Raw genomic sequence first — 25,373 nt, 5'->3', positions numbered from 1 at the left:
TAGTGAGTGAATGCCTTGACCAAACCCTTCACAATGGACATGGTGATTACAATGCATGCTAATAATATATAAGGGATAGCTCTGTCAATTGCATGAACAGCTCATGAATGAGATCCTGACTATGGTCGGATCCATCAGAATTGTTGATTGACAAATATAAGTTGAAAACGAGATTAAATCGTATACCGTGCTCTGTTGCTTTTCACTCAGAATCTGATACAATGTGCTGCGGAGCCCACGACACCTTTTTTTTTTTTTTTCTTGGGCATTTTCTTTCACGTTTGAAATAGAAGCTCGCATATTCCACCCCGATATCGAATTCCACATTGATCTAACAGCCCTCATGAACTGTTTATGCAATGACCTGTAGAATTTTCCATTAATATAATATGTTTTGAACGGATGAACCTCTTCTGATTCTCTTTTAGAAAATGGTTACAACATGAGAGAAGTACATACTGTATGCAAAAGATACGAGGTAGGTGTTGTCGAGATGCCTGCCTTTGATTACAGATCAATTGGTCCGGTGAAAGACATCCTAGATTATCCTCTAATAAAATGATACAAGCTGTCCATTTGAATGGTGCGAGAAAAGCTAGGACCACAACTATGATCTGAGGATTTCTACCAATCAAGAACAATAAAGGAGAAGTGGACGAATTCAGTATCTGAGTGATTGTTCAGTCATAAATTAGTTTCATCTAACACAACAAAAATAACTAAAACAATTAGTAATGATCGCTACAACCCAAAGAAATAATTTTGCCCAATTCCAAAAGCAGAGAATGTGAGGGAAAGGCATGCAGCAGTGATTGCAGCCAGCTATTATACCAAATTACTATATACTTATGAGAGCTGTAAATTTTTGACCAAGTTTATAAACAATTGGGCCAATCTCTTATAAACTTGTGGTTTTCTTTTGAATTTTTCTATGTGGGACAAATATTTCACATCATGGTGTGGTTAATGGGTGTTGGAAGTAGGGACAATCTGAACTTATCCCACATCGGAAATATAGGAGACATTCCACAAGTTTATATAAAATTTGAGTCTGGCAACCTATTAGTTTAAATTTTTAGATTATATATGAGCTCAAGTCTTCATAGGCTCGTTTCTATTACAAAACTTGAGAGCTCATATATGAGCTCCAAGGATCTCTCATTGCTGTGAAAGCGCCAAAATGAATATTCAGCTCTTTCAAAAACCGTTGGCCTCATGAGAAAATTAGAGAAACTTTAAACAAAATTAATAAGAACTAAACTAACTATAACTAAGTATCTTATCGCATGTGTAGACGTACCTTTCGTCTAGTTATGATAATACATAACTGATTTGGCGTTTTGAATATTGACACGATAGACATATCAATTAGATAGTTATTGGATCATTGGAGTTCAGGGCCATGACATATAAATTCTGATGATATTAGACTGACATGATTGTAGGTCACTTGATAAGACCCACAAAATCATAAGATACCCTGTAACTCGATTCCTAATGAGCTACAACATTTTAATATAGATATCTCCGAGAGATTGGACACTTTCAAGGGTACAGGAAAACTGCCACTCAGATGGATCGACATGGGAGGTAAGAAAACAAAGAGGGTGAATTGTACAAACATGTTAAAGCAGCTGTTGGGACCTCTTATTACCTTTTTTTTTTTTTCCTCCCTCTTTTGGGCTTGAATTCCTCATAAGTTCTTGGACATGAATTGTCCAAAGAAAAACTTAAGTTACTAACCATGAGATATAATGTAGTTGACAAATTATAGATCATGTGGATGAATTTTATCAATAGCAAATCGAGATACGCTAAAAGTATCTACAAGCCCATGCAAGCCGACACCCGAGCGGGATTGTCTCAATCAATAAATTGAGGATGCCACGTGCTCTCCAGATCTACAGAGAAAAAGCCTTTTGGTACTGGTTTGTTTTGTTGTGGGTGAATTATGGAGCAAAGTCATAAGATGGGTGAAAATTTTGCAGACATACTCTGCCTGTGAAAGCAACTCACATTCAAAACATGCAATCCTCTTGTCTCATCAAATCAATTGGAGAGCAAAAAAGCCAAGGCTTGGCAATCAAACAAAGTTGTCCCTATTGGCAAAAGCCCCATTTTCCAGGAAACCTAGTAATGGTGACAAGCCAACTACTGTCTAGAATTGTTTCATACTATTTGCTATTGTAAAAAGGCAACTCCTAAGGCCATATTGGGGTCAAAGATGGGTGATATTTCAATAAAATCTCATTGGAGTAGCAGTGACAAGCCTAAACTTTTGGATCCTAATGTAATTACGGTTCAAATTGGACATTTCTCAGTAGAGTTTTGGCTAACATGGTTACATCCAATTGGGATATTGCTACACCACTCACCCCACCCCCGACCCCTTTCATTTATCAAAAAGATAACACTCCTTAGGCCATAGGAAAGAAAAGAAATGGCAACTCTCACCGTGGAAAGGTGGGGGAAATAGGGATTTATGATCACCCAGCTGTTAGTCATAATGGGGTGGTTGATGTTACCTGTAACCGTTCGAATAAAGACTATTAGAATGATTGAGGTTGATTACCCTCGATTGATTCAATTCTTAAAAAGTTAATTATAAGTTCATTACAAGGAAAAATAATCAGAGACAAAGGAGGAGAGGATAGACGAAGTGCGATCTACCTGCTTACTGATAGATAATCACTTGATAGGTAAAGCAGATAAAAATTGATAAAAATAGATATACATGTAGACACACGTATGTCTAATTATAGGAGATCTGTGTGATCATTTGGAAATTGTAATGCATGAAGCCACAAACAGAGGAAATAGAATACTCAAGTCTCTCTATAGCTATCAACTCAAAAAAAAAAAAAAAAAAGAAGTCTCTCAATAGCTCACTAAGCAACTTCTTTAGTTATACAATAAATATATGCATAAGATTGCCCACCCATGGACGGCTTTGGTAGGTCGAGCAGATTACGCCTGCCATCGATCAAGAAAAACCAATTTTGCATGTAAATGCGGAAGCCCGAGGATTATTTAGAGAGTGATCTTCAAGAGTATATATATTTAGAGAGAGGGAGAGAGATGATGATGAAAGAAAGTGAAGAGATTAAGCCTTTGCCTTGGAAGAAATGTTGCTTGATAGCCAATCCAAACCTTCATACAGTCCTTGACCAGAAGTGGCACAAGTAGCTTGTATGTACCTTCAATTTTATTCATCACCAATTGCAACATTAATACATAAAAACAGTCTATTACTTTACTAAAAATAAAAATCTGGCACTAAAAATAAAAATCTAGCTACAAGAAACGGTCGAATTCTAAAGGAAGATTATTTACCAGCGGCGTTGACGAAGTGAGTGGAGGCCGAGCTTGTCGGTGATCTCAGAAACAGTCATTGCATTGGGGAGGTCTTGCTTATTGGCAAACACAAGCAGAGTTGCATCACGCAGTTCATCCTAAATAGAAGAAGGTAAAGGAATTCGGATAAATTCACTAGATTAAGTTTAACTGTCGATTTCCCTATCAGCCCAGCTCTCTGCAGTATTAATCACCGAGTATATGAAAAGTGATATTAGAGGCATCACCTCACTCAACATGCGATGGAGCTCATCCCGGGCTTCGGCAATCCTATCTCGGTCATTGCTGTCCACCACGAAGATCAGCCCTTGCGTGTTCTGAAAGTAGTGCCTCCATAGAGGTCGAATCTGCATCATAATTAATGAATGAACCCCACTTTCAGTCCATTGGGCTCGTCCAGCCAGTATGTGACTTTTTCTAACATGTATGCCATTCAGGTAAACTAGCATGCCATTGTATTGTGATTCGGCACATCTACGAAAAACTTATTAACAGTTCGAATGGAATATCCAAGAAGGGAACAAAAAGGACAAAAGTCTCGTTCATTTGAATCAGGAGATCAAGACAAAGGCAGAAAACTTATACGTATAGAGGAGAGGATGATGAAGAGTACACAACACACCTTGTCTTGTCCTCCTACATCCCACACAGTGAAGCTCACATTCTTGTACTCTACTGTTTCCACATTGAATCCTGTTTTTTGGCAATGGAAAGTACCACGCATTACCGTTGATTAGAGACTGTTGTTTCTTGAAGCAATTCCTGAACACGGTGTTAAAGTCGGGTATTTGCAAGCACAGTTGATCTAAAGTGGTCTTTGGAAAGTGAGTTCCCGGCTTTTGAACTATCAAGGCTCGAAGTAAGACTTGATTGCTTTGGGTCATGTCTAGCCTTAAGGCAATAAATGAATGTGATCTTGAGCTACGGATCAAAGGATAAAATCAAGGAACTCGATCGGTTCAAACAGATATTGGTGTGAACCTCATAAACTTGATCCCTAGGGTAAGTTGATCAGTCATGAGAATGCAAAGGAAGAAAGTATATGATCATCCATCTAATAATCTCCATATTCATACACGCAAGCCTCTCAAATGACTTAATCAGCAAAATTTGGTTGAAATCATCTCTAGTGATTTTTTTAGCAAATTCTTGTCCTACGGCATATTGTTCATGTTAGTATGAAACAAAACCAGGCAGAGAGAAACATGGAATCAGGAAACAGGATGTACTAGCAGGTAGTACCGATAGTCGGAATGGTAGTGACGATTTCACCGAGCTTCAACTTGTACAATATGGTAGTTTTCCCGGCAGCATCGAGACCTACCATTAGAATCCTCATTTCTTTCTTCGAGAAAAACATCTTCATGAATCGAGATATCGTCAGCCCCATTATACCGTTTCTCCTCCCTATAGATACAAAAGAGCGAAGGGACACCCGCTGTTCTTGCAACGAAAGATGGGAGGTGAAGGATGAAGATCACTTCAATCGTATGCATCTTCATTGAAAGAGGAAAAATAAAGGGGAGAGAACAAGATTCGTGATGACAATCCTAGAGGAATAAAGTTCATGCTGCTTTATTTCCACTCTGTGGAAATTGGAAGTGGTTCTGATTCTCTGCTTTTTGCCAGTTGAGTGAGGAATTGATGCGACTCGAAGGGATCGAAGCAGACGCATAAATCTGTCTTTGCCATGAAGCACTGCGAATCGGATATATGAAATTTGTTTTAACCAAAGTCCCGATTTATTCGGTATTCTATTTGACCATTGGATGTTTTATAAGCCAATTCGGTGCCAGAAGCATATACATCGTCTGTGGAGGGGCCAACGTCTCATTGCTCATCATTACATGTATTAAACCGTATCTAACAAATTAAGTAAATTACAATACTTGAAGAATACAATCAAATCGGAAGAAGGTAAAAGGGAAGAGAAGACAGGAATCAGAATGCAGAACTACAATCATTTCCCTGATATGGCGTCCTTGGCGGACCGGAGGGAGGACGCGGCTGACGCAGCGGCAGCCGCCAAGACCCCACCGCTGGTCTTAGCAGTAGAGGGGGTGTTGTGCGGCTGGTGAACCACCTGCACGTCCCTCAGCTGTTGTCCTTGCCTCGCCGATGACCGATGATCCACTGCATCTATCACTATGTTCACTTGGCCGCCTCCTGCTGCATTATTCGTGCCGGTCTCCTGAAAAAAGGTTACGAAAATATAGTCACCTATTAAAGATCAGATGGAGCGATGCATTCAGTCGTATAAGCATATCGGTTCAGTGTACTGATATTTACCGTTTTCGATGACGGGTCCATGGTGAAGGTTCAACTTCAAGCAGCGAATTGCTGATTTGTTAGGCCATGGGTGGCCCGGTGAGCTTTTAAAGGGCGTTGGGTCGATTAGTTAGGCGCAGGAGAAGGGGAACTGCAGACATGGTCAATCTTCCACTTGTGGAAGAGAGAGAAGAGTGACTGATGATAAGATCAAACAGATAACGATGGCGTTTTCAGATTCAACTGAGTCCAGAAAATCTTCGGAGCCTCACATCACAGTTAACTTTACCGGACCCGATCCCGATCCATCGCGAAACCCAAAAGTTCCCAGTCCAGCATCAATTTAAAACAGACCATTATATCGAAACAAAGAAACTGCAGAGGAAAATGCAGGAATTCATCCTTAAGGCTGAGAACCACAAGCTGCTACTACTGCACTAAAAATCGACTGAACCATGTCATCGGTACTCCACAAATTCAGAAAACAAATCTCAAGTGCAGTTCCGACGAATCTCAAGTACATTGTAATAGTATAATATCCCCCATTAATGTTATTGAAATCTCTGAAGAGCACATGACCTGATTCAGTCATACAAGAAACGCCTGTAAGTCTACGAGCTAAGCAAGCAGTTATATTTTTCACTAGCTTCCTCGGCTAGACCTCGAAAATACTGGGGTTATATATAGTCTGAGGGTATGTAGGGAAACAGCGGGCACGAAAGGGAGAACATGAGGGATCAGTAAGTCATGAGGGGTGACCCACTGCAGCGGACATCAGAAGCATCTGAAAGTCTCATCCTTGGGGAAGATGTTGTAGCAGAAGCAGCTTCCACGTCGTGGTTCACGATCACCTTTCTTTTCTGGGTCTCGGAACTCTGTCTCTCTTCAGGAACCTCCTCAATCGGGCTCAGCAGGTCAGCTTCCTTCTGGGGAAAGGATATCATAGCCTGTGCTTCCGCTACAATGGATGCGTCATCATCTGCTGCATACAGAATCTTCTTTATTGCTCCAACAATCTGGCAAAAACACCCAGTTATCATTTTAGAACAAAATTGCATAAGAATAACAAATGCTCGGGGTTTCAGTTAAGTAAAAATACCGGGAGACTTTCAACTTGTGGGCACTGGCACACGATCTCAATGTCTCTTAACTTCGCAAAATAGAAGTCCCTCTCCTTCTCGAGACTATCCACCGACAGCTTCAACTCTGTGATCTGCAATATCATAAGCATTAGGATTATTCGTAAAATAACTTTTATTTTACCAATCAACAGTGAATCAGAAGTACCTGTTCATCATACGCTGGCACAGTGTAGGCTGGTTTTGGGGCCTTCGGAGGCGGATTTGTGGAGCTTACAGGGGCATCACTCCTACGAGCATTGTGGGCTGGCTGAGATTTGAGAGCAGCAGTAGAACTCCTCACCGAAGACTGTGATGCAGCAGCTTTCTTGCTAGCTTCTTTACCTCCCTTACAAGCTTCTCTCCTTTCAAGAGGATTGTAACTGACCGGAAGCACAGAAAATTGTCAGTTGCATTGCCCACAACAGTTCAGCACTTGTAACATATGTCAAGATATTACAAATTGGATGTATTGCACGAGTACTACAATCATCAAAGCTCTGACAAAAATCTCTGAACACTAATTTCATAACAAAGAGATAACAAAGAGAAAAATAAATAAATAAATAAATAAATGCACACTATTCATGAAGATGTTACATGTCGTATTTACCAGTTCATTTCAACCTCAGAGTCCCTAGAATCAATAATTATTTACTCAATTAGACCTTTACTTGAACAAACCACTTATAAATCTGCTAATCTCAGGGTCAATTTTGATGGGACGAGGCTCTGACTAGAATTCCATTTTGTTGCCACAAGGATAAGAATCGCATTTTCATGATGGACAATCATATCGATTTTTGATAATCCATTTTAGGCTAAAATTGTCATCATACTCATTAGCAAGGACAGCACAGAGCAACTATTGAAGGCTATTGCCTCAAATACAGAGACAAAAGTTCGACATCCAAAAATTACGTTATGCTGAGAATCACCTGTGGTTGACGCCTCCATTGATGGAATCACAGTAGCGCTTCATCCACTGCATGAACTCCAAATTATCCAGCGGCCTCCCCTTCACCAGCTTGTTCACTTCGATGTGCTGCTCTCACCACAAACCAAGGCGGCATACGAAATCAATTAAGAACCAGCACGCACACGAAATCCAAGTCAAATCAGAAGGAAATGAATAGGCCATCACCTTAGTGATCTTGAGCTTGTTGAACACGTCCTGGAGGACCTTGTAGTTCTGAATCATCTCGTACTCGCTCTTCGCGTCGAAGTTCACCTTGTGCATCGGCACGATCCCAGGGTGCACCACGTCCATCAGTTGGCACTGGACTGCACCAGAACACGCCTGAAGAACAACAAAAACATAAATATCTCAGTGAATTCCGTCGATGAACTGATCAGGCGAAGGTCTGTGCCGTTCGGGCAAATAATACGAACCTCTTCCACCTTGGAGAGGTTGAGTTGCAGAGTAGAGTTGATCCAGGCGAGGATCTCAGATCTGCCGACGAAGTAAGCCCCGTCCATCATCCCGATGTTCGTCGCCATCCCGAAGCTCTTCTCGTTCGTCTCTGGTTCTAGAGAGAGAGAGAGAGAGAGAGATCTGCCTTCGGTTTCTAGAGAGAGAGAGGGGCAAGGCGAGTTTGAAATAAGAGAAGGGAGCGGCAACTTTTTGTAATTCAAAAAATGAGGTCCAACGTCTCTGAGGAGCTCTCTATAGCACAGCCAAGCAACCAACGGGCGCTGATCTTGAGGGATTTGGGCTTAGGAATTGGGCCCATGGGCCCATAGTCATTGCTGCAGGCTTTACTTAACTCCCTGTGGGCCCAATATCACTATTCATGTTGTGGGCCCAGTTCCTGTCACCTCTTTGTGGTGATGATCTTCCCAGGACCAATCCCGAAAAGAGCTCGCGAGTCGTGAACATGAATAATCACAGCCATTGGTTATTGTGCGTCCCATCACAACTTATTCAAATGTGTGCCACGGTCAATCTCGATGGTTGTGGTTGCCAAAGTCCCATCTATATGGAATGAAAAGCATGATCAGTTGGTTAACTATCAGTGGACAGACTTTACTTACAGTGAAGAGATCAAAATATAATGGAAATGTTTGGTGGCCGGCGTAAACCAACGCCCTAGTAGGATTATTAGGCTGAGGAAATGTTATCAACTCTCCCGGGAAAAAAATTTATAAAAAATAATTCCTTGCAGTTCTATTGTACCCTTCAACGAATTATGGGTTGTTTCTTCATGGATCTTATTCATTTATCTCATTGCATGCATAATTAATATGGAAGCATGCTATAGCTAATTAATCTAGCTCGAAGATTGAGTTCAACCTTTACCCGGAGGAAAGGGTGTCGACAAATGTATTTGGTTGAAGAAAAATTACTACCTATCGGAAATTCTCTGATGATGATACATATATAGTGATATATGATGCCGACCATGTAGACATATATAAGCCGGCAGGCAAGTGAATAAATCTTACACTAAAGCGACGCCCTTGGTATGTATGTGTGTATATATACTGTTCTGTTTGATTTCGCAATTAAAATCACAAAAATTTTAACTTTAATTTTAACTCAACACACTACACAATAAAAATACACATTTCCCAAGTCAAAAATTTTAACTTTAACTTTAACTCAACACACTATACAATCATTTGTCCATTTTCACAATCAAAATCAAAGTTACTTTAATTTTGAAACTAAACGTACTATTAGAGGTTCGTGATATTGGTAACCAGCATGTATACTTTATGAAAAATGAATAATTTGTCATATTAATATATTCTCAAAAAAAAGTGGGGTAGGTGACATTTCGTGATGGGAGTTGATGCTTGCCAATTCAACTTTATGATTACAACCCCCACTCTTGATTTAAGATGATTGGTCTTGAGATGCTCATGTTGTCTATATAAATAAATATATATATATATATAGGACTATGTTTATTTGCATTTATTAGTCCTTCTATATTATGAGAAGGGGGGGAAAAATCCTCGAACAGTTGAAGTGCTTAATTAACGGTTGATTGTCGCTGTCCAGAAAATTGATAGGAGGACCAATAATCACATCAGAACCGAGCAGCCACAAATTTAATAAAATCACAAAACAATTAGACCGAAAGAGAAATTGAAACCACTCAATTAGATTTATAAGTCATGACGTACCATATATATTAAAAACTTCAGCTGGTACATAGTTTCTATGTACCAATTAAATATTGTTCAAACATGTATCGAACGAATGTCGGTTTTTTCAACCGATATTATTAAGTATGCGATGTGACTGAAAATTCTAATGGTGTTCTTAAAATATCTCGTAACGACCCTGCCGTCCTATGCACATGTAACATATCAACTGCTTGGGCAGCTGGTAGCCAGGGGTGGTTTATCCCATTAATAATTATCATTATTTGATTTTTTTAATGATTTTGCCTTTGGTATAAGTTTGATTTTCTTCTTATCATTGTGAAAATTTGTCTTAGTGAGAGAGAAGCAAATTAGTTGGTCTTGACCTACTTAGCTTTTTGTTCAGTTTTCCTGACGCACGAAGTTAGTTAATTTCTATCTTCTACATGAAATCAATGTTTGAATATTATCCGTTAATATGTTTGAATATATCCATCAATGTTCTTCAAGTCTCAGCATCATTTTTTTTTTTCAAAGCAACAACCTATTACTTAACCGAATGAAGAAATACAGTCAAAACTCGAAAGGAGTACGTAGAGCCAGCCAACACGTATTATATATTTAATGCAAAGAATGCGCGGCCAGTTCGTGGACTATCACATATGCTTGTTGTCTGCGTACATATCATCGCTTGTATGGACATATCTGCACCCGAACATCATGACAATAAGAATTTGGTTCCCATCTCTTGCGCTTGCCATGCTCCTTTCTTTCCCCATCCCTGATATCGCCATTTCACGCTTATGAACTTCTCTTCTCCAAAGAAGGTGAGAAAAACGAAGATTGACGATACCATGTTATCTTACGATTGGATACATGAGGAATTTAAATTCAGGAAAGCAAGTTTTATGTCAGTTGCTTTTCTTGTTTTGAAAGAGAACTGAACATGAGTCTTGTAAGGAGTATGGAATGGGAGATAAACCGATAGCTAAAATGCAACTGGTAAGAATTGAACCGTGATTTCTTGCATGATTCCGGAGTCGAGTGCGAGTACAACTGTACTACAACCGTGCTCGCTATTGATTTCATTCGAACATCATTGATAATAATTTAAGGATGTCGTTATTATCCAAAAGCGTAAAAAATGGAAAAACTTTTGACAGAAAAATCCTGATAAGAGGAATAATAATTCCATTTTTCGATGCTTTTTGGCAATATGGAAGTTTGCCAGCAAGGTAAAGACAATGATTGGCTAAGGTTTCCATATCCCAAAAAATCAATGGCCATTGGCTATAAATTAAGCTTGCCATTAATAGGCTGCTTTTGATGATTAGCCGCTAAGTTTGAACCCATTAGCAACAGAAATCATCACCTCAGACAATTAAAGACAATGACCCATGACCTAACCACTGGGAAAAATTATAAGAAGAAAACAAATATTGGGCCCACACCCGCAGATAAACCCAAATCTTCCAAAACTTGTGCATGGATCAAGCAATTTTGTGGGCAGTGTGCATGGACGGTATAGATAATATAGCAAACTGAGAACCATCTCGATCATGATTTTTTTTTTTCGTACCTCCGAGTCGTTTTTCATCAAAAATAGTTCTAGAAAGATGAAGACGATGGAATTATTCGGTTCGGTACATTTTTTCGATGATGATGATGATGATTAACAATACATAAATGCACTAAATCAGCAAGCTTTTTGCCCGAGGAGCATTATCAATTGCTAATTATTAATTGTTAATTATTTAATAATTAATTAATAATATTAGTAATTGATACTTTTAGGAAGCTGATTGGCTTCAATCCACTAATAACACTAACCTCTCCAAGCAAATCATGTCTCCCTCTCGTCCCTTTTGTGCTTCTGAGGACATCTATGGAAGCCAACACATAAATTAAAATGTGAGAAAAAAAAGAGAGTGGGCCATATTCGAAACAAACCCCTATTGAGCATCACCTAACAACATAGAGAATATTAAATTTTCACTGAACTTACACATGCGTAGATTCATTTTCACTTAAAAATTTAAACTATTAAATAGTGAAATTCATATAAAACTAATTATTTTTCTTTCTCTAATTTATGCATCATATTCATTTTACTTCTCAAGATACAAGTTTAAATTCCTCTTCTCACTTCTTTTGCTTTTTTTTTTGTTAACTGTTAATTCCTTTTGTCACTGGATTCATACCAATATATGGAGCCTACCCGATCATTATTTGATACATATCTAGATATAAATATATTACTATACATATATAAAACAGTCGATCATCGTCAAAATGCTTTCCATGTATATATTGCATGGGTCAAATGTATGTCCCTACTTATCCAAATATATATATATATACATGTATATATATATATATGCGCCCTTATAGCACATAACATAGTGCAATTGTCGATCTTAAGTAATGCCAATTCTTCGTGGGAAAGTTATAAATAACGAACGCATAACGGGAAGATCTATACTGCAGTCAGTTGTACCATAAAATTCTCCACCCATATCACTTTCTCATTTAACCTAAGGGTACTAGACACAGAAAAAAAAAACCCATAAAATATAAGTAAATGAAATGGTAAAATTCATTTGTAACACTTATATATATACATATATATATATATATATAAATCATCTCAAACTGTTAAATGATCAAATCCAATTTTTATACAACTAAGGTATGAGAGATCGATAGAGGCGAGTTTTCCTGCCTAACTTGAAAACAACGGATGAAATCACCTCATTAAGCGATTAGGCGACAAAATTTGATCGGTGAACATGAAGGCTTAAAACTGGTCCTTGAGGTTCGAATTTTTAAAATTCCTAAATGAGGTAAAGCAAAAACTATGGTACCACTCCAACGTGGGTTAATTCCAGTGGTTTGGAAGTTCTTCTCTTCAAATAATGTTTCAAATTCGATTGTTGTGAATGGAGAAAATTCACGATTGAGGTTTACCCCGTAATTGGCCGACCAAGCTTGAATTTGAATTAGTTGAGGTCCACCGAGTTTCCGGATATTAGGTAGTACAAATAAAAAAAATTAATATTAATAATAAATTGCGGTACTATATTATATTTCTAGAAATCATTATAAGAATGTATTTGAAACAAGTTTTATGTACACCAACCAAATCTTGTGACTTAATCTCATCAACACGTCAATTTCGAGAGAAAGACTCCACATAATAATTTCTCTTTTAGTAGGGGAGTAGGTAAAATGTTATTGCCAAATATGAAAGTACAAGTGTATCCACATATATAATTTCCAAAAGAGAGACGTCCAAGATTGTCCATTAATTTATGGTCCATATAAGAAGTTCACTTCAATTAATAAAATCACTTACTTTCCTTTTACACTTGCAAAAGAAAAAGAGACCAAAAGATGGCCAATCAGCCCAAGTGAATGCTCTGATGGAATCTGAGCAACACATCGCTAACACTTCAACTTTGTGTTTAAAATCAATATAAATTATCCTTTAGCTTACCCTTTTTCACTTAATTTTTCAAAATTAAGATCAAGCGTGGCATCTGTTTTAATGGTGGCTCGAGATTATATTAATTTATAATCAAAGGAAAGTGAAGAATAGGGGGGAAGAAAAGAAAAAGAAAACAAAATTCAAAGGACATTGATCGATGAGGTGCTTCTCGATCCAATGATATGCTCAACTTCATTCACAAGATTCTTAAATGTTGCCTAGGCCATAAGATCGGGTGACAGCTAGTCCTTCTCTTTTCTATTTCATGTGTCTTTTCACAAATAATGTTACTATCAAGAAAGCCCAAACATGTTCCGGAATTTTCGTAAGCTCTAGGAATAACGATGTCAATACACTCTACGTATATATATGATTTTGGCAAGTCCCTCGGTATCTTATAATTTTTTAGGCAATGATGTATACCGGTGAAGATGTTGCAGTTGTGGATATGGATTCACGAGAGATCTAACCCGATGCAACCAAATCCTAAGAAACTATATACATATATATATAAGGATTCTTGTTAATCCGATCAACAATTTGTCATGCATGATTTATTTACGTGAATATTATTGTATTCCAATGTTACCCATAGCTTCTTGCTTTTTGACCATAGATATCTGTCCTGTGTCAACTTTATTCTTACCCACTCACTTTAATTAGTCGTTAAGTTAGAAGCCCATAGTCTGCTCTAAGTCCGTTTGATGTATAAGAATCTATAATAAAGTAAAATAAAAAAGTAATTCCGTTAAAAAGAAGATTAAAAAGGAAGATGAAGGAAGTGGAACACCGAAGAAATATAATAAATTACATCGTTTACAAATTGATTTATTTATTTATCTTGTTATAAGACAAATATATTTATAATTTTTTTTGGGTTATGTACAATTATATACGACTATTTATGCGACAATTCTTTGTTCATTTATAGTAAAAAGTTTAGAAATTTAACCAATAAGAATTGCTTCAAGCGATTTGACGTTTATTCATCCTAAATAAGACAATTTGAGTCTTATAAATAAAGAAAATCCTTGATTGGGAATGTTATATGCTTAATGGCCCGCGCGATCTGGACTCAAAGTGAACTAATTGAAATTTATTGAGTTTCCGGATAATAGAGTGCGCACTAAAAACTTTTTTTGCGATTTTGTGTTTTAAAATAACCAAACATATGCAATTGAGAGTGGATCAACACCGAAAATTCTACTACAATGGTTCATTAGTTTTTCCGAAGCTTATTTTCACTTCGTTTTAGCAAAACTCATTCTCTTCTCATAGTAAGTCTGCTCGCCATGGAGCTCTCTCAAATATTTATTTTCTTACGGAACGACGAGCAGGGCTCAGATATTGCTTGTACATACGTGGTAAGTAGTTGATGGATATCGATGAGCGTACGTACAATATTAGACACACGCACCCCCAATAATTCCTGCTCCAAATTTAACTCGAATTATTATTGAATTGAACATTTGTGTGGATACTGATGAATTGCATTATTCAATGTATGCACGAGGCAAAGAGCGGAAAGGAAAGGACAACGTACGATTGGAAGCATACGGTCCAGGATGGAGGGAATCATGGGATGTTGATTCCCTTAAGAGTAAAGTAACAATTTAGTGATTGATGTTAATATTAAATTCGATCTCAAAAAAAAATACATCAATTTTGACTTCACAAATTAAATATACATCAAATTATCCTTTTCATCTGCATACTGTCAAAAAGTTGACGGAAACATCTGTTGTAGCAGTATTTGATTATTTTTTTAAAGGGTTAATTGCACCTATGGTTCAAAAAGTTTCATGAATATTTCAGGTTAGTTCAAAATGTTTTTTTGATAACTTGTTGGTACAAAAAATTTTAAAATCATTTCAATATAGTACATTTCGTCAATTGCGCCTAACGACGTTAACATTTTACTGACGTGGCGCGTTCTATGTGTCACTTTTGTTATATAAAATCAATCATAGTACGCTACGTCATTTAACATGACATAAAATCTGAAAAAAAAATCTAATAAAAATACAAAAAATATAGAAAAATACTAAAAAAATATTTTTACAAGTTTTAAAAACTTTAAAATAATTTTTTTATTTTTAAAAGTTTTTAAAATTATTAAAATTATTTTTAATTTAAAATTAAAAATAATAAAATTATTTTAAAATTTAAATTTAAAAGTTTAAAATTATTTTTAAAAGTTTTAAAAATTTTGAAAATAATTTTTTTATTATTTTTACTATTTTTTTGTATTTTTTGTATTTTGTATTTTTTTATTTTTGTATTTTTTTTTATGTATTTATATTTGACTTTTTCAGATTTTATGTCCTCTTAAATGACGTGGCGCACTATGATTGGCTCCACGTAATAAAAGTGATACATAGGACGCACTACATCAATAAAATGCTAATGGCGTCAGGGGCAATTGACGGAATGCACTACATTAAAACGGTTTTGAAATTTTTTGTACCAATAAGTTACAAAAAAATATTTTTGACCAACTTGAAACATTCATGAAACCTTTCGGACAACCTGTGCAATTAACTCTTTTTTTAATCATATTAATCCTTCCCATTTTTACTTGCTTATATATTTATTTTCTTTCATTTTTCTAATTTTTTTATCTCATTTAAATGTAAAAATCGTTGGTGAAAGCATTAAAGCCATCTGTAGCCTCCAACTAACCCCCAAATCCTTAGCTCCTAAATCCCAAACCCTAATAGAAAAAGCCCCCAAATCCCAAAGCCTAATCGAATAAGGGTACAAGGCTTGCCCCACTGAATCGACCTCATCGGCGGATGGACACTGATTGTGATTACCCCATTCTCCTTCCTTCGACCTCCTCTTCCAACCCTAACTCCACCGTCCCCTAGCCCCTCTCCAGCCTCCACCATAGCACCGTGCAGGGTGCAAAATGCTTCAGATGCATCCGGTGAGGTCACCTGAGGAGGGGGGTGCTCCCACCGCCGATCTGCCCCCTTTCTCTCTTGAGCATTCTGGAAAGTAAAAGAGAAAATAAAAAATTAGAGGTTCAAAGGCCAACTTGACACCATGATCTCGACCATGAAAGCCTAGGTCTTCCACCTGTTGTTCGAGAGGGGGGGGAGAAAGAGGTGCAGATGGAGTTGATTGTTGGGAGGACCTTGAAAGGCAACATAGAACCTTTGCACGGTGCTGTGGTAGAGGCTGAGGAGGGGCTGGGGGACGGCGGAAGAGGTCGATGTCGTCCAGATCAGCAGTGGGGCCAACCCCACAATCCATCGTCCTCCGGAGTGACATCTCCTTAGGTTGACGTCGACGACGATGCCCCACTGTCAGTTTCCCTTAAGCCTACTCCCCTATCCATTTTCTCTCTGTTCTCATTTGCTTAAGATTTTTTTTATATTTGTTTTTAAATTTATCAGATTATATTAAATCATATAATACTTCATTAAAGAATTAAAAAAATCATAAATTGATTTTTTTTAATATTTTTTGTCCAATTTTTAATGGAAAATTGACAGAAAGAACGATTTGATGGACATTTAGTCGGTTATGGTCAAAATTGATGTAAAGAATTAATTGAGGTTATATTTGATGGAATATCGATCTGTCGATGGGCAAATTGTTAATTTACTCTTTTGTTAACGAATCCCCAAGCAAAAGCTTATGCTGTCAATCTTTCAGATCATCGACTTCATCCAAAATAAGAAGGGTTAATGACAAAAAAAAAGAACTTTGACCACTTTTAAATTTTGACATAAATTTTATTTTTTCACAAAAGCACGAACTTTGATTTTATTGTCAAGTAAAGCATTGTGTCATTTTTCATCAATTTTGCTGATGGAAAATGACAGCAAGTGTATCTTCACCTCCTCTGCTAAGTGATACTGAGTGAATCATCATATCATTAAATTAGAAGTGATGAGAGTTTCATTTTAAAAGAAATGAATATTACATTCGTTTTATAAAATTATATATTATAAAATTTATCTTAAATAAAAATATTGTCCTGGACTCTAAAATTTAAAAATTAAGTAATAGATTTTAAAAGAGATAATAAGAGTGGAGAGTCCGTTGAGAGAGCTCTCGAAATCATATTTCTTCTTACTAGCATTGCTATTTTCCCCTAACTCTTGTAATGACAATCATGTAATCGTCACTAAAGGTATGGCCATTTATCCTGAGCGAGAGACACAGGGGATGACCTCACCATCAAGAATGGGCAAAATATCATTTGCCTTTTCTCTCACAAAATGATTTTAAACCATACTAAAATAATAAATTAGATTTTATGTCCGCGCATCTCTAAAGTTCTATTGTAATATATATATATATATATATATATATTCTTGTTTAATTTGTTGATGTCATGGTACAAGTGGGATTCACCCAGAATTACCATCAAAATAAGTTTTTTAATTGAAACGAAATCTTATGAACTAAAATGTAATGAAACTAAACTCAGGAAAAAAAAAATAGTGTAAACGTGAGGAAGTAATCCTACCGAAAAAGAAAATTTTAAGTAACCACCCAATATGAGAGAGAAAAAAGAGAATAGACAAAAGCAATGTTAAGAGAAATGAGAGATTAAGTGGTGAGTCGATTATGGAGGAGATATAAATAGACATATTTATTATTAACTGTATGTTCTCTAATTTAATGATTATAATTTTCAAAAATAATTTACAGTGAATATTATCGAAAATTGAATATATCAGTAAAATTTTGCTTCTCTCTTTTGAATTGGTATAAATAAATAAATAATCTCGTTTTTTTTCCCTTCTTTACAAATAAATAATCTAGGCGAAGAAGGTAATTTTGCCCCTCCCCTCCCCCCCAACAAAAAAAAAAAATCCTGAGAACGACAGTGCTTGGACACCAAAAACCATCCAGAAAACGACAAAGAGAATACGGGGCTGCTGCCTTATAAAGAGAGGGTCGGATTACGTGGCATGGAGCAGGACATGAGTGGGCCCGGGAGGGTTCTGTCTGATCTGAGGTTGGATAATGAAAACTTAACATTACCACGTGGCGGCTCAAGGTATGGTCCATCTGTTCGTTCGAGAATGCAGAACTGTACGGAGCGCGGGCACGGCTCCCAATTTAGAGCAACGTTTTTCGCGTGCCAATTGCTCCAATCACAATAATTCATGAGAGAGAAAATATTTGGCGGACGGACCGCTTTCGAAATATTTGTGCCTCTCTCTATTAGTTCATGCCCATGAAATAGGACATGGAGATTATCTCATTTCATGGATGTCTCGTTTGACATCTAGCTAGCCCGACCTAATATCCTTATCGGTTGAGATCTTTACGTTTTGGCTGATTATTGGTTGAGATTAAATTTGCTATTCTACGGTTCAGGAAAAAAAAAAAAGCATCATATCCTTTTTCCTTTTCGTGTTCTATGATGACACCTCTCTCTCATTTTTTATGAAGTTCTAATTGCAATGAAACTGTCTTACGACCAAATGAGCTCCACCTTGTCAAATCAATCTTGCAGATTATTGGGACGAATAGGAATTTTGATTGAGCGAGGGTAGCGGAAACTTGTGATATTAATATATTCCAGCCGCTATTCGGATCAAAGATGATATATATATATATATATATATATATAAACTACCATAGTTGTTGACTATGTGTCTATTCTGAGTCATCATATACTTGTTCTTGCTTCAAAATAATATCAAGAATATAATAAGTTCTTCTTTTGATAGGTTGAGTTTCAGGGTTTTGTCGAATTTTTGTTCCGATATAAGAGTCAAGTTTTACAGTGGACTTTGTGACATCGTATTTGAGGGTTTTACAATCTCGATCGAGAATGATAAACCGAGCACCATAACATATATATATATACACACACACACACACACAAATAATAGTGAATGAAATATCATGGTTTAATAAGGAACCATTATAAAAAATAATAGTGCATTAAGACATCTAACTCAAAATATCTTCACTAACTTTGACGAAATAAATTTTTACACGCTATGTTTTATGGCCAGTGCATTGTAAGAAATTTTTTCTGCAAGCATAATTGCATTTACCTAATTCAAATTTTAATGGGTTTTAGTTAAATTTCAATTTTTTCATAAAGAACTTTTTTTTTGTAGAATATAATATCTAATAATTATATCTAAATATCTCAAGAAATTATGATTAATTTATATATTATTATTATATTGGAGAAGGAGCAATCATGTAACTTCTTAAAATTATCATTTCTCCAATAAGGTCAAAGATTAATATGCCATAAGTTTTAGAATAATTTGTAATAATTATAAAATTTGAGAATATATTAAATTAGAATAATTCATGTTCGGATATATTTATGCTTATATACTAAAATTATTATTAATTTTATTTATACTCTTACTTTATATGCATTTATTAATTTAATCCTATTTAATCCTAATTGTATATATTTTTACTATTATACCACTATCTATTGTGTTGTATTCAACTTTATATAATATATAGATATGTCTTATATAGTAACCCCTCGATTTATACTTTCAGTAAGATTATTATAGTATGTTGGGGTTAGGGATGTACTCAACCAAACAATAACGCAGCGATTAATCTTCCTCCCCTTCTAGTGTAATCGAGATAGGAACTAATCAAATCAACCAACAAGCAGTAAAGTAAAACAACACCAAGAATTTTACGTGGAAAACCCCAATGTGGGGAAAAACCACGGGACCAACTCCGAATCAACGATCCACTATGAAGGTTATACAATGTCTTTCATCAAGGGTAAACCCTTGGATCACCAAACTCAAGAGAAACACTCTCTTGGATCACCCAAATACTAAATTCGTCACCCACACCGGGTGGTTCACAAAATCAGCTGAAACAGCACCTACAGAGCTCGAATAGAAATTCTGACCGTTCAGAAGTTAGCCCCACGTGTTGTGAAGCTGCTGTCAAAATTTCGTCCCAATCGGAGTTCGTTTGATGTCCCGATCGAGGTTTGATCTCCAGCTGCGCGCTGCCCCTACTCTTCGAATTCTGCTGTCTGCTCTTCCCTGGTTTTGTGCTGCTATGCTGCTGCACTTCTGCCGCTCTACTCTAATCTGCAGCTGTTCTGCTGCTATTTATACCTCAGCTGATTTGCTGAAACAAAAAACCCTAATAAAATGGGTTCTTGGGCTTATTAAGGCCCGATAAAAGCCCAATACAATTTGAGCCCAACTTCCTCCAAATTGGAGGGATACCCAACATAGTATCACAATATTTTTTTCGAACTGCACCATGATATTCGGAAGACTAGTGGATCCCGACTAATTCCGCTGGAGCCGGATTGGCTAGCTAAGTTCTAAAAATATCTCAACATGGATTTTCTCCATTCACAAAAATCGTATTCGAGATATTACTTCAAGAAAATAAGCGTCGAATTGTTTGAACCAACTCACGTTACCGTATGGCAATATATTACATTATTTATTCTTCTTTTTCATAAAAAAAATGTCATATTTTCCTAACTAATTATCAGTTAAATTTATATGACGAGTTGTGGTTCGTGGTTAAATGTATAACTGTCCACATGAATCACAACTAGATTTATCTCTTTGGGTTTGAAGCATATGGACATCTCAGATCTCTAGTACGAGGGTGTGTGGTTGACCTGCCTTTAAGTTGCATCTCCTGTTCGATCGATGAGGACGTCTCACACAAGTCTTTTTTGAAAACCCTCGACTCCTGCTAAAGCGTCCCCCGAGTATCCTCATTAATATATATATATATATATATATATATTTTATACTTTTTTTATTTAAAATCTCATAATATATTTATAAATTTTATTAGATGTTTTCAAAAAGACTTAATTTTATATGCCCTGCCATTGATGTTTGCACAAATTTGTGCAAATACCAGTAATCACCCATTAATGTTGGAAGGATAGTAAAAGAAAGAAATAGGATATATTTTTATAAATTATTATGAAAGGCTAAGAAAGTAAGAGATAAATATTTTAATTGCAATATGTATGATATTTTCCGAAAGTAGTATAGCAATAATGAGAATTTGCTTAATTACCTTGCAATTGACTTGGTGTTGAATGCAAATTACTGATCCTGTGCATTTAGGATTATTCTGTTCTATCAACTTAGAAGGCTACAACATGTGGAAAAATGAAGGATCTTGGCATTACTTTTTTGTCGATTTTCAAAAGACGAGATGTTTTACAAAAAACAAAATTAAAAAGTATCGTTCTTAGAAAAAGTTGAACAGAAGAAGAACATATTGTCGAGAAATATATTACGAAGAACTACTTGCTAGAGCTGTATAAGCAACGTCATACGGAGGAGAAGAAAACAAAGAGAAAAAAAATTAAGGTAAGTATCGTATCCCACCTCTCTATTTTAAAGATATGAGCCATATGATTGAATAAGTTATACGTGTTTTGCTTTCATCTGTTACTAAAAAGTGTTTTGTAAATTTAATTTACAAATTATATCAAAAAAATAAAAATGAAGCATTGTGCGGGCCAAATGGTTAGTTCGATTAATTAGTCGTAAACGATACATGTGGTTGTGAGTTAAGGATGGACCCAGGATTTTGGTCAAGGGAGGGCGAGTTCTTGGAGAGCAAAAGAAAAAGTAATTTTGTTGAGTTAGAGGAAACGAATATGAGCAATTTCACTAAAAAATGAAAGAAAATTTTATAATTTTTCATATAACGTCAAAAATTTAAAGGGGGCGATTGTCACCCCAGCCCTCCCAATCATCCCTGTCGACTTCCAGTTGTGGTGTTATTATGACATGACATCTTCACTAGAGCTTCAATACTTAGATGTTTTCGAGAGTTTTCAGCAAATAATCTCAATCAGTTCGTCGAAGATGGAAATCATTATTGAGAAAGTGGCTCAACATTTTCGTTACTATATGTTTCTTGTCTTTCTATTGAAGATTTAGTATCATAAATATATATATATATATATATATATATATAAAGAAAATCATAGTACGGATTTTATGGCTCGTTTGGTTTTACAAATCAATTTTAATTCTACTTTTAACTCTACTCCATTTAATTTCACTTATCTTTAATTCAACAATATAATTATTATTTTTTCTTTTTTAACAATTCAATTCAATTTTTAATACTAAATTCTCTCAACTATTAATTATTTTTTTTCCAGAATTCAATAATACAATCATTACTTTCTCTCAACTATTCATTACTTTTTCCACAATTTAACAATAAAATCATTACTTTCTCCCAATTATTCATTACTTTTTCACACTTTTTTATCATAATTCAACAACAGAATCACTACAAACTAATTAAAATCAAAACTCAATTCTACTCAACTCTAAAATCAAACACAACAGATGATTGTTTACATAACAATCTGGCTGATGGATGGGATCAAGTCCCCGGCAAATCTCGATGTCCGTGTGCTGCTCGAACTTCAAAACGGGAATCAATAGAAAGAAAAGATGAGTTTTGGGAAAATTGTAAGAAGATTATGACCTTGGGGGAGGCACTTGCAATTTTCCTCAAAACACAACCATGCTAAAACAATATAAAATATTCTGAACATGAGATCCGGATCCGATTATTCATTCATCTGGCTCAATGAACCCAACGAGGAAACCCCCTCGACCCTTCCCATCACGTGACACAAAACAATAACTTTTATCCATGTGCCCGTACCAATTGATGGATTTTGTAAACGTATTTCACCACACTTGTCATTTGGCCTTATTTGCCAAAAGGGGCCTGAAATTGTTTATATTATCATTTGGCAGGTCTGACCTGAAAATTCCCCTGCCGCAGTGGGGGGATGCAGCTCGCACGTGTGTCTCCCCTTCGGGAGGCTCAAGCACGTGATAAAGCTCCGACTCGCACGTGCCTTTAACGGCTGGAGGTAAAAAGGATTAGCAATAAAGAAAGAGCTTAAAACTAAACGGAAAGTAGTGGGGGGCTCTCCGACAGCTGACCCCTCGTAACGGTTACAAAGCTGACGCGGTACGATCCCGCGTATCTTTACCTTTTTTTTTTTCCCCATTTATTTCCTTTATTATTATTTTAAAAAAGAAGAAGAATTTGTTATCAATTAATTTGTTTCCTAAATTTTACTTAATTTTATCTTAAGTGGTTTACTATCTTTCATTAAAAAAAAAGAGTTTGATTTATCTGATTGATGAAATTGACATGGCCAATTTGGTCCCCTTTTTTTCGTCGTTTCTCGACCGCCAATCAATAAGTGATAACTAATTATAATTCAATCACACATGACATCGCTATAGTGAATTTACTCTATGGACAAGGTTTTTAATATGAATTATTCTAGCTTTTCAGGTTTACTGGTTGGGATCTTTAGAAGCATTCCATTTGAAACTGATATTTCCAAGCATTTCACTCAGAAGTTAATTTTTATTAGTGGAGATAAGAGCTGTTTATTTTCTGTGTTAAAATCTATGTTAACTCATTGAGTTTTTATTTATCTGGTGCCTACTGTTGCTCAATCAATTGAGGAATGGCCTCACTAGCCATTACACAATTGGTATTAAAAGTAACCCATGAGTACTCACAAAAAAAAAAAAATGAAACTCGTGAGGCAAAAGTAGTCATATTTGTACCTAAAATTCTATAGTGCAATAAAAAAATGATGATATGCCGTACTTAAATAATTTATTAAAAATTTCCTTAAAATTCATATAATTTACGTTAAGTAAAACTCTTTGAAATTCATGTAATTTACTTCAAATATAAATAGTTCACAAAAATTTAAATGATTTATCATAACTAATTTCTCAAAATACAAGCAACGTAGAGGAAATACGTTTAATTTACTTAATAATTAACTACTCCATTAGAACTTTACGTAATTTACTTGTATGTTTGGTACAAATTACTTTTTAGTAAATTTTTTTTGGCCAAACTTTTAGAAAATCTTTAAAAGTCTATCCTATTTTTATATTTTATAGTTTAAGATATCTTTAAGACCATGTAAGAGTTATAATTAAAAGAAGAATAAGCTCGCGATTATCGTTATATATCTTCTTTTAATAATAACAAATATCCATTGTATTACTTTCTTTTAGTTCTATATCTCTTGTGGCATTCCCATACAAAGAAAATTCATGCTGATATAAGCTCCATTTTATCTGTATATACTCTTTTTTGGGGGCTCTATACAAGGCTAAAAAAGTGAATTAAAAGTGCAATTAATTGATTGTTGGTTGTAATAACAACTTTTTTTCTTTTTCTCTTTTATCCAGGGCTCTCCTACCTAAAAAAACCAGCCATATTTGAACATTTCAACGGGCATTTATGTCTGTGAAACGTGTGTAATTCATTACTTTGACTTTGACTTCTACTACTCATGGACCATGGCGGGTGGTGGGTCGACCACCTTTTATACTTGACAATAATATGTATTTCGATGTTCCATAAAAGTAAAGTTAATGATGTATGGTTTAATTTGTAGCCACATATTTAATTGATATTTCCAATTTTTCCAAAGAGAGAAATCGACAAAGAAATTTGTTATACATGATTAACATGGTATATGCAAAAAAAAAAAGACATACCAAAATTACAATATTTTAGATATATGATGATCAAAATTATTAGAGATGCAAAATTGACATATACAAAAAAATGAGAAAATTAAAGAAAAAGAAGCTTTATCAATTGAATCCACTAATTTGTATTGGTTAAAATCTAAATGTTTAATTAGTCGTGACGTAAAAGATTAAGAACATAATTTTTTTTTTCATGTTTGGCAGATGAGCGTACAATATATGTTTTTTTTTTTTTAAATATCGCCTCAAAATCTATGCATACCTATAGTAAAGCATTTGATGCAGCAGCTCCTATAATATGAGAAAAATATTTTATACTCTTATAACAACATTTTACTGTTATTTCTTGGTCAAGAAAAATTAAACATATTTCGTGCGATATAATTAGTCGAATTCATATTGGCCCAATCGTGCATTTCACAACTTGAAGACTACATAAGACACAAAGAGAAGGTTATACTGACGACGAATATGGAACACCAAGTCAAGATAACAAGGGCTTGCCCCTAAACTCCCAAGTTCAATAGC

At 35.6% G+C, this 25,373-nt stretch overlaps 3 protein-coding genes across 6 annotated transcripts; all 3 read right to left on the bottom strand.

Annotated features, from left to right (window-relative positions):
- Positions 1-392: 392 nt before the first annotated feature.
- On the bottom strand, positions 393-4,839 carry LOC116200088 (ADP-ribosylation factor 1-like). Of its 4 annotated transcripts, XM_031530773.1 has the most exons (7): positions 4,597-4,839; positions 3,977-4,047; positions 3,582-3,701; positions 3,334-3,452; positions 3,116-3,197; positions 2,455-2,525; positions 393-1,901 (listed from the first exon to the last, which is right to left on the bottom strand). In XM_031530773.1, the coding sequence occupies exons 1-6, from the start codon at positions 4,742-4,744 to the stop codon at positions 2,502-2,504; spliced, it is 564 nt and encodes a 187-aa protein (XP_031386633.1). In that variant the 5' UTR covers positions 4,745-4,839; the 3' UTR covers positions 393-1,901; positions 2,455-2,501. The 4 variants fall into 4 exon arrangements, with proteins under 4 accessions (XP_031386633.1, XP_031386632.1, XP_031386636.1 ...); XM_031530772.1 differs by having other exon boundaries at positions 393-2,525; XM_031530776.1 differs by lacking the exons at positions 393-1,901; positions 2,455-2,525 and adding an exon at positions 2,693-2,973 and having other exon boundaries at positions 4,597-4,838.
- Positions 4,840-5,106: 267 nt separating this feature from the next.
- LOC116200089 lies at positions 5,107-5,873 on the bottom strand. Its single transcript, XM_031530777.1, has 2 exons — positions 5,644-5,873; positions 5,107-5,545 (listed from the first exon to the last, which is right to left on the bottom strand). Exons 1-2 carry the CDS (start codon positions 5,662-5,664, stop codon positions 5,315-5,317), a joined length of 252 nt encoding a protein of 83 aa, XP_031386637.1. The 5' UTR covers positions 5,665-5,873; the 3' UTR covers positions 5,107-5,314.
- Positions 5,874-6,098: 225 nt separating this feature from the next.
- Positions 6,099-8,373, bottom strand: LOC116200087 (microtubule-associated protein RP/EB family member 1C). The gene is made up of 6 exons (XM_031530771.1): positions 8,133-8,373; positions 7,885-8,040; positions 7,679-7,785; positions 6,910-7,123; positions 6,722-6,835; positions 6,099-6,638 (listed from the first exon to the last, which is right to left on the bottom strand). Exons 1-6 carry the CDS (start codon positions 8,238-8,240, stop codon positions 6,360-6,362), a joined length of 978 nt encoding a protein of 325 aa, XP_031386631.1. The 5' UTR covers positions 8,241-8,373; the 3' UTR covers positions 6,099-6,359.
- Between the last annotated feature and the right edge of the window lie 17,000 nt (positions 8,374-25,373).

Source organism: Punica granatum, chromosome 3, assembly GCF_007655135.1.
Source record: "Punica granatum isolate Tunisia-2019 chromosome 3, ASM765513v2, whole genome shotgun sequence".
Taxonomy (NCBI): Eukaryota; Viridiplantae; Streptophyta; class Magnoliopsida; order Myrtales; family Lythraceae; genus Punica; species Punica granatum.
This window is presented reverse-complemented; position numbering and strand designations above follow the sequence as displayed.

Excerpts from the sequence above, each read along its gene's own strand:
- LOC116200088 (XM_031530772.1), bottom strand. The coding sequence starts at position 4,744 with ATGGGGCTGACGATATCTCGATTCATGAAGATGTTTTTCTCGAAGAAA. Across the intron at positions 4,048-4,596 it reads CACTACCATTCCGACTATCG|GATTCAATGTGGAAACAGTA; the intron begins GTACTACCTGCT and ends GCCAAAAAACAG. Across the intron at positions 3,453-3,581 it reads TCCATCGCATGTTGAGTGAG|GATGAACTGCGTGATGCAAC; the intron begins GTGATGCCTCTA and ends TCTTCTATTTAG.
- LOC116200087 (XM_031530771.1), bottom strand. The coding sequence starts at position 8,240 with ATGGCGACGAACATCGGGATGATGGACGGGGCTTACTTCGTCGGCAGA. Across the intron at positions 7,786-7,884 it reads ACAAGCTCAAGATCACTAAG|CACATCGAAGTGAACAAGCT; the intron begins GTGATGGCCTAT and ends TGGTGAGAGCAG. Across the intron at positions 6,836-6,909 it reads TGCCAGCGTATGATGAACAG|ATCACAGAGTTGAAGCTGTC; the intron begins GTACTTCTGATT and ends ATGATATTGCAG.
- LOC116200089 (XM_031530777.1), bottom strand. The coding sequence starts at position 5,664 with ATGGACCCGTCATCGAAAACG. Across the intron at positions 5,546-5,643 it reads TGGACCCGTCATCGAAAACG|GAGACCGGCACGAATAATGC; the intron begins GTAAATATCAGT and ends ACCTTTTTTCAG.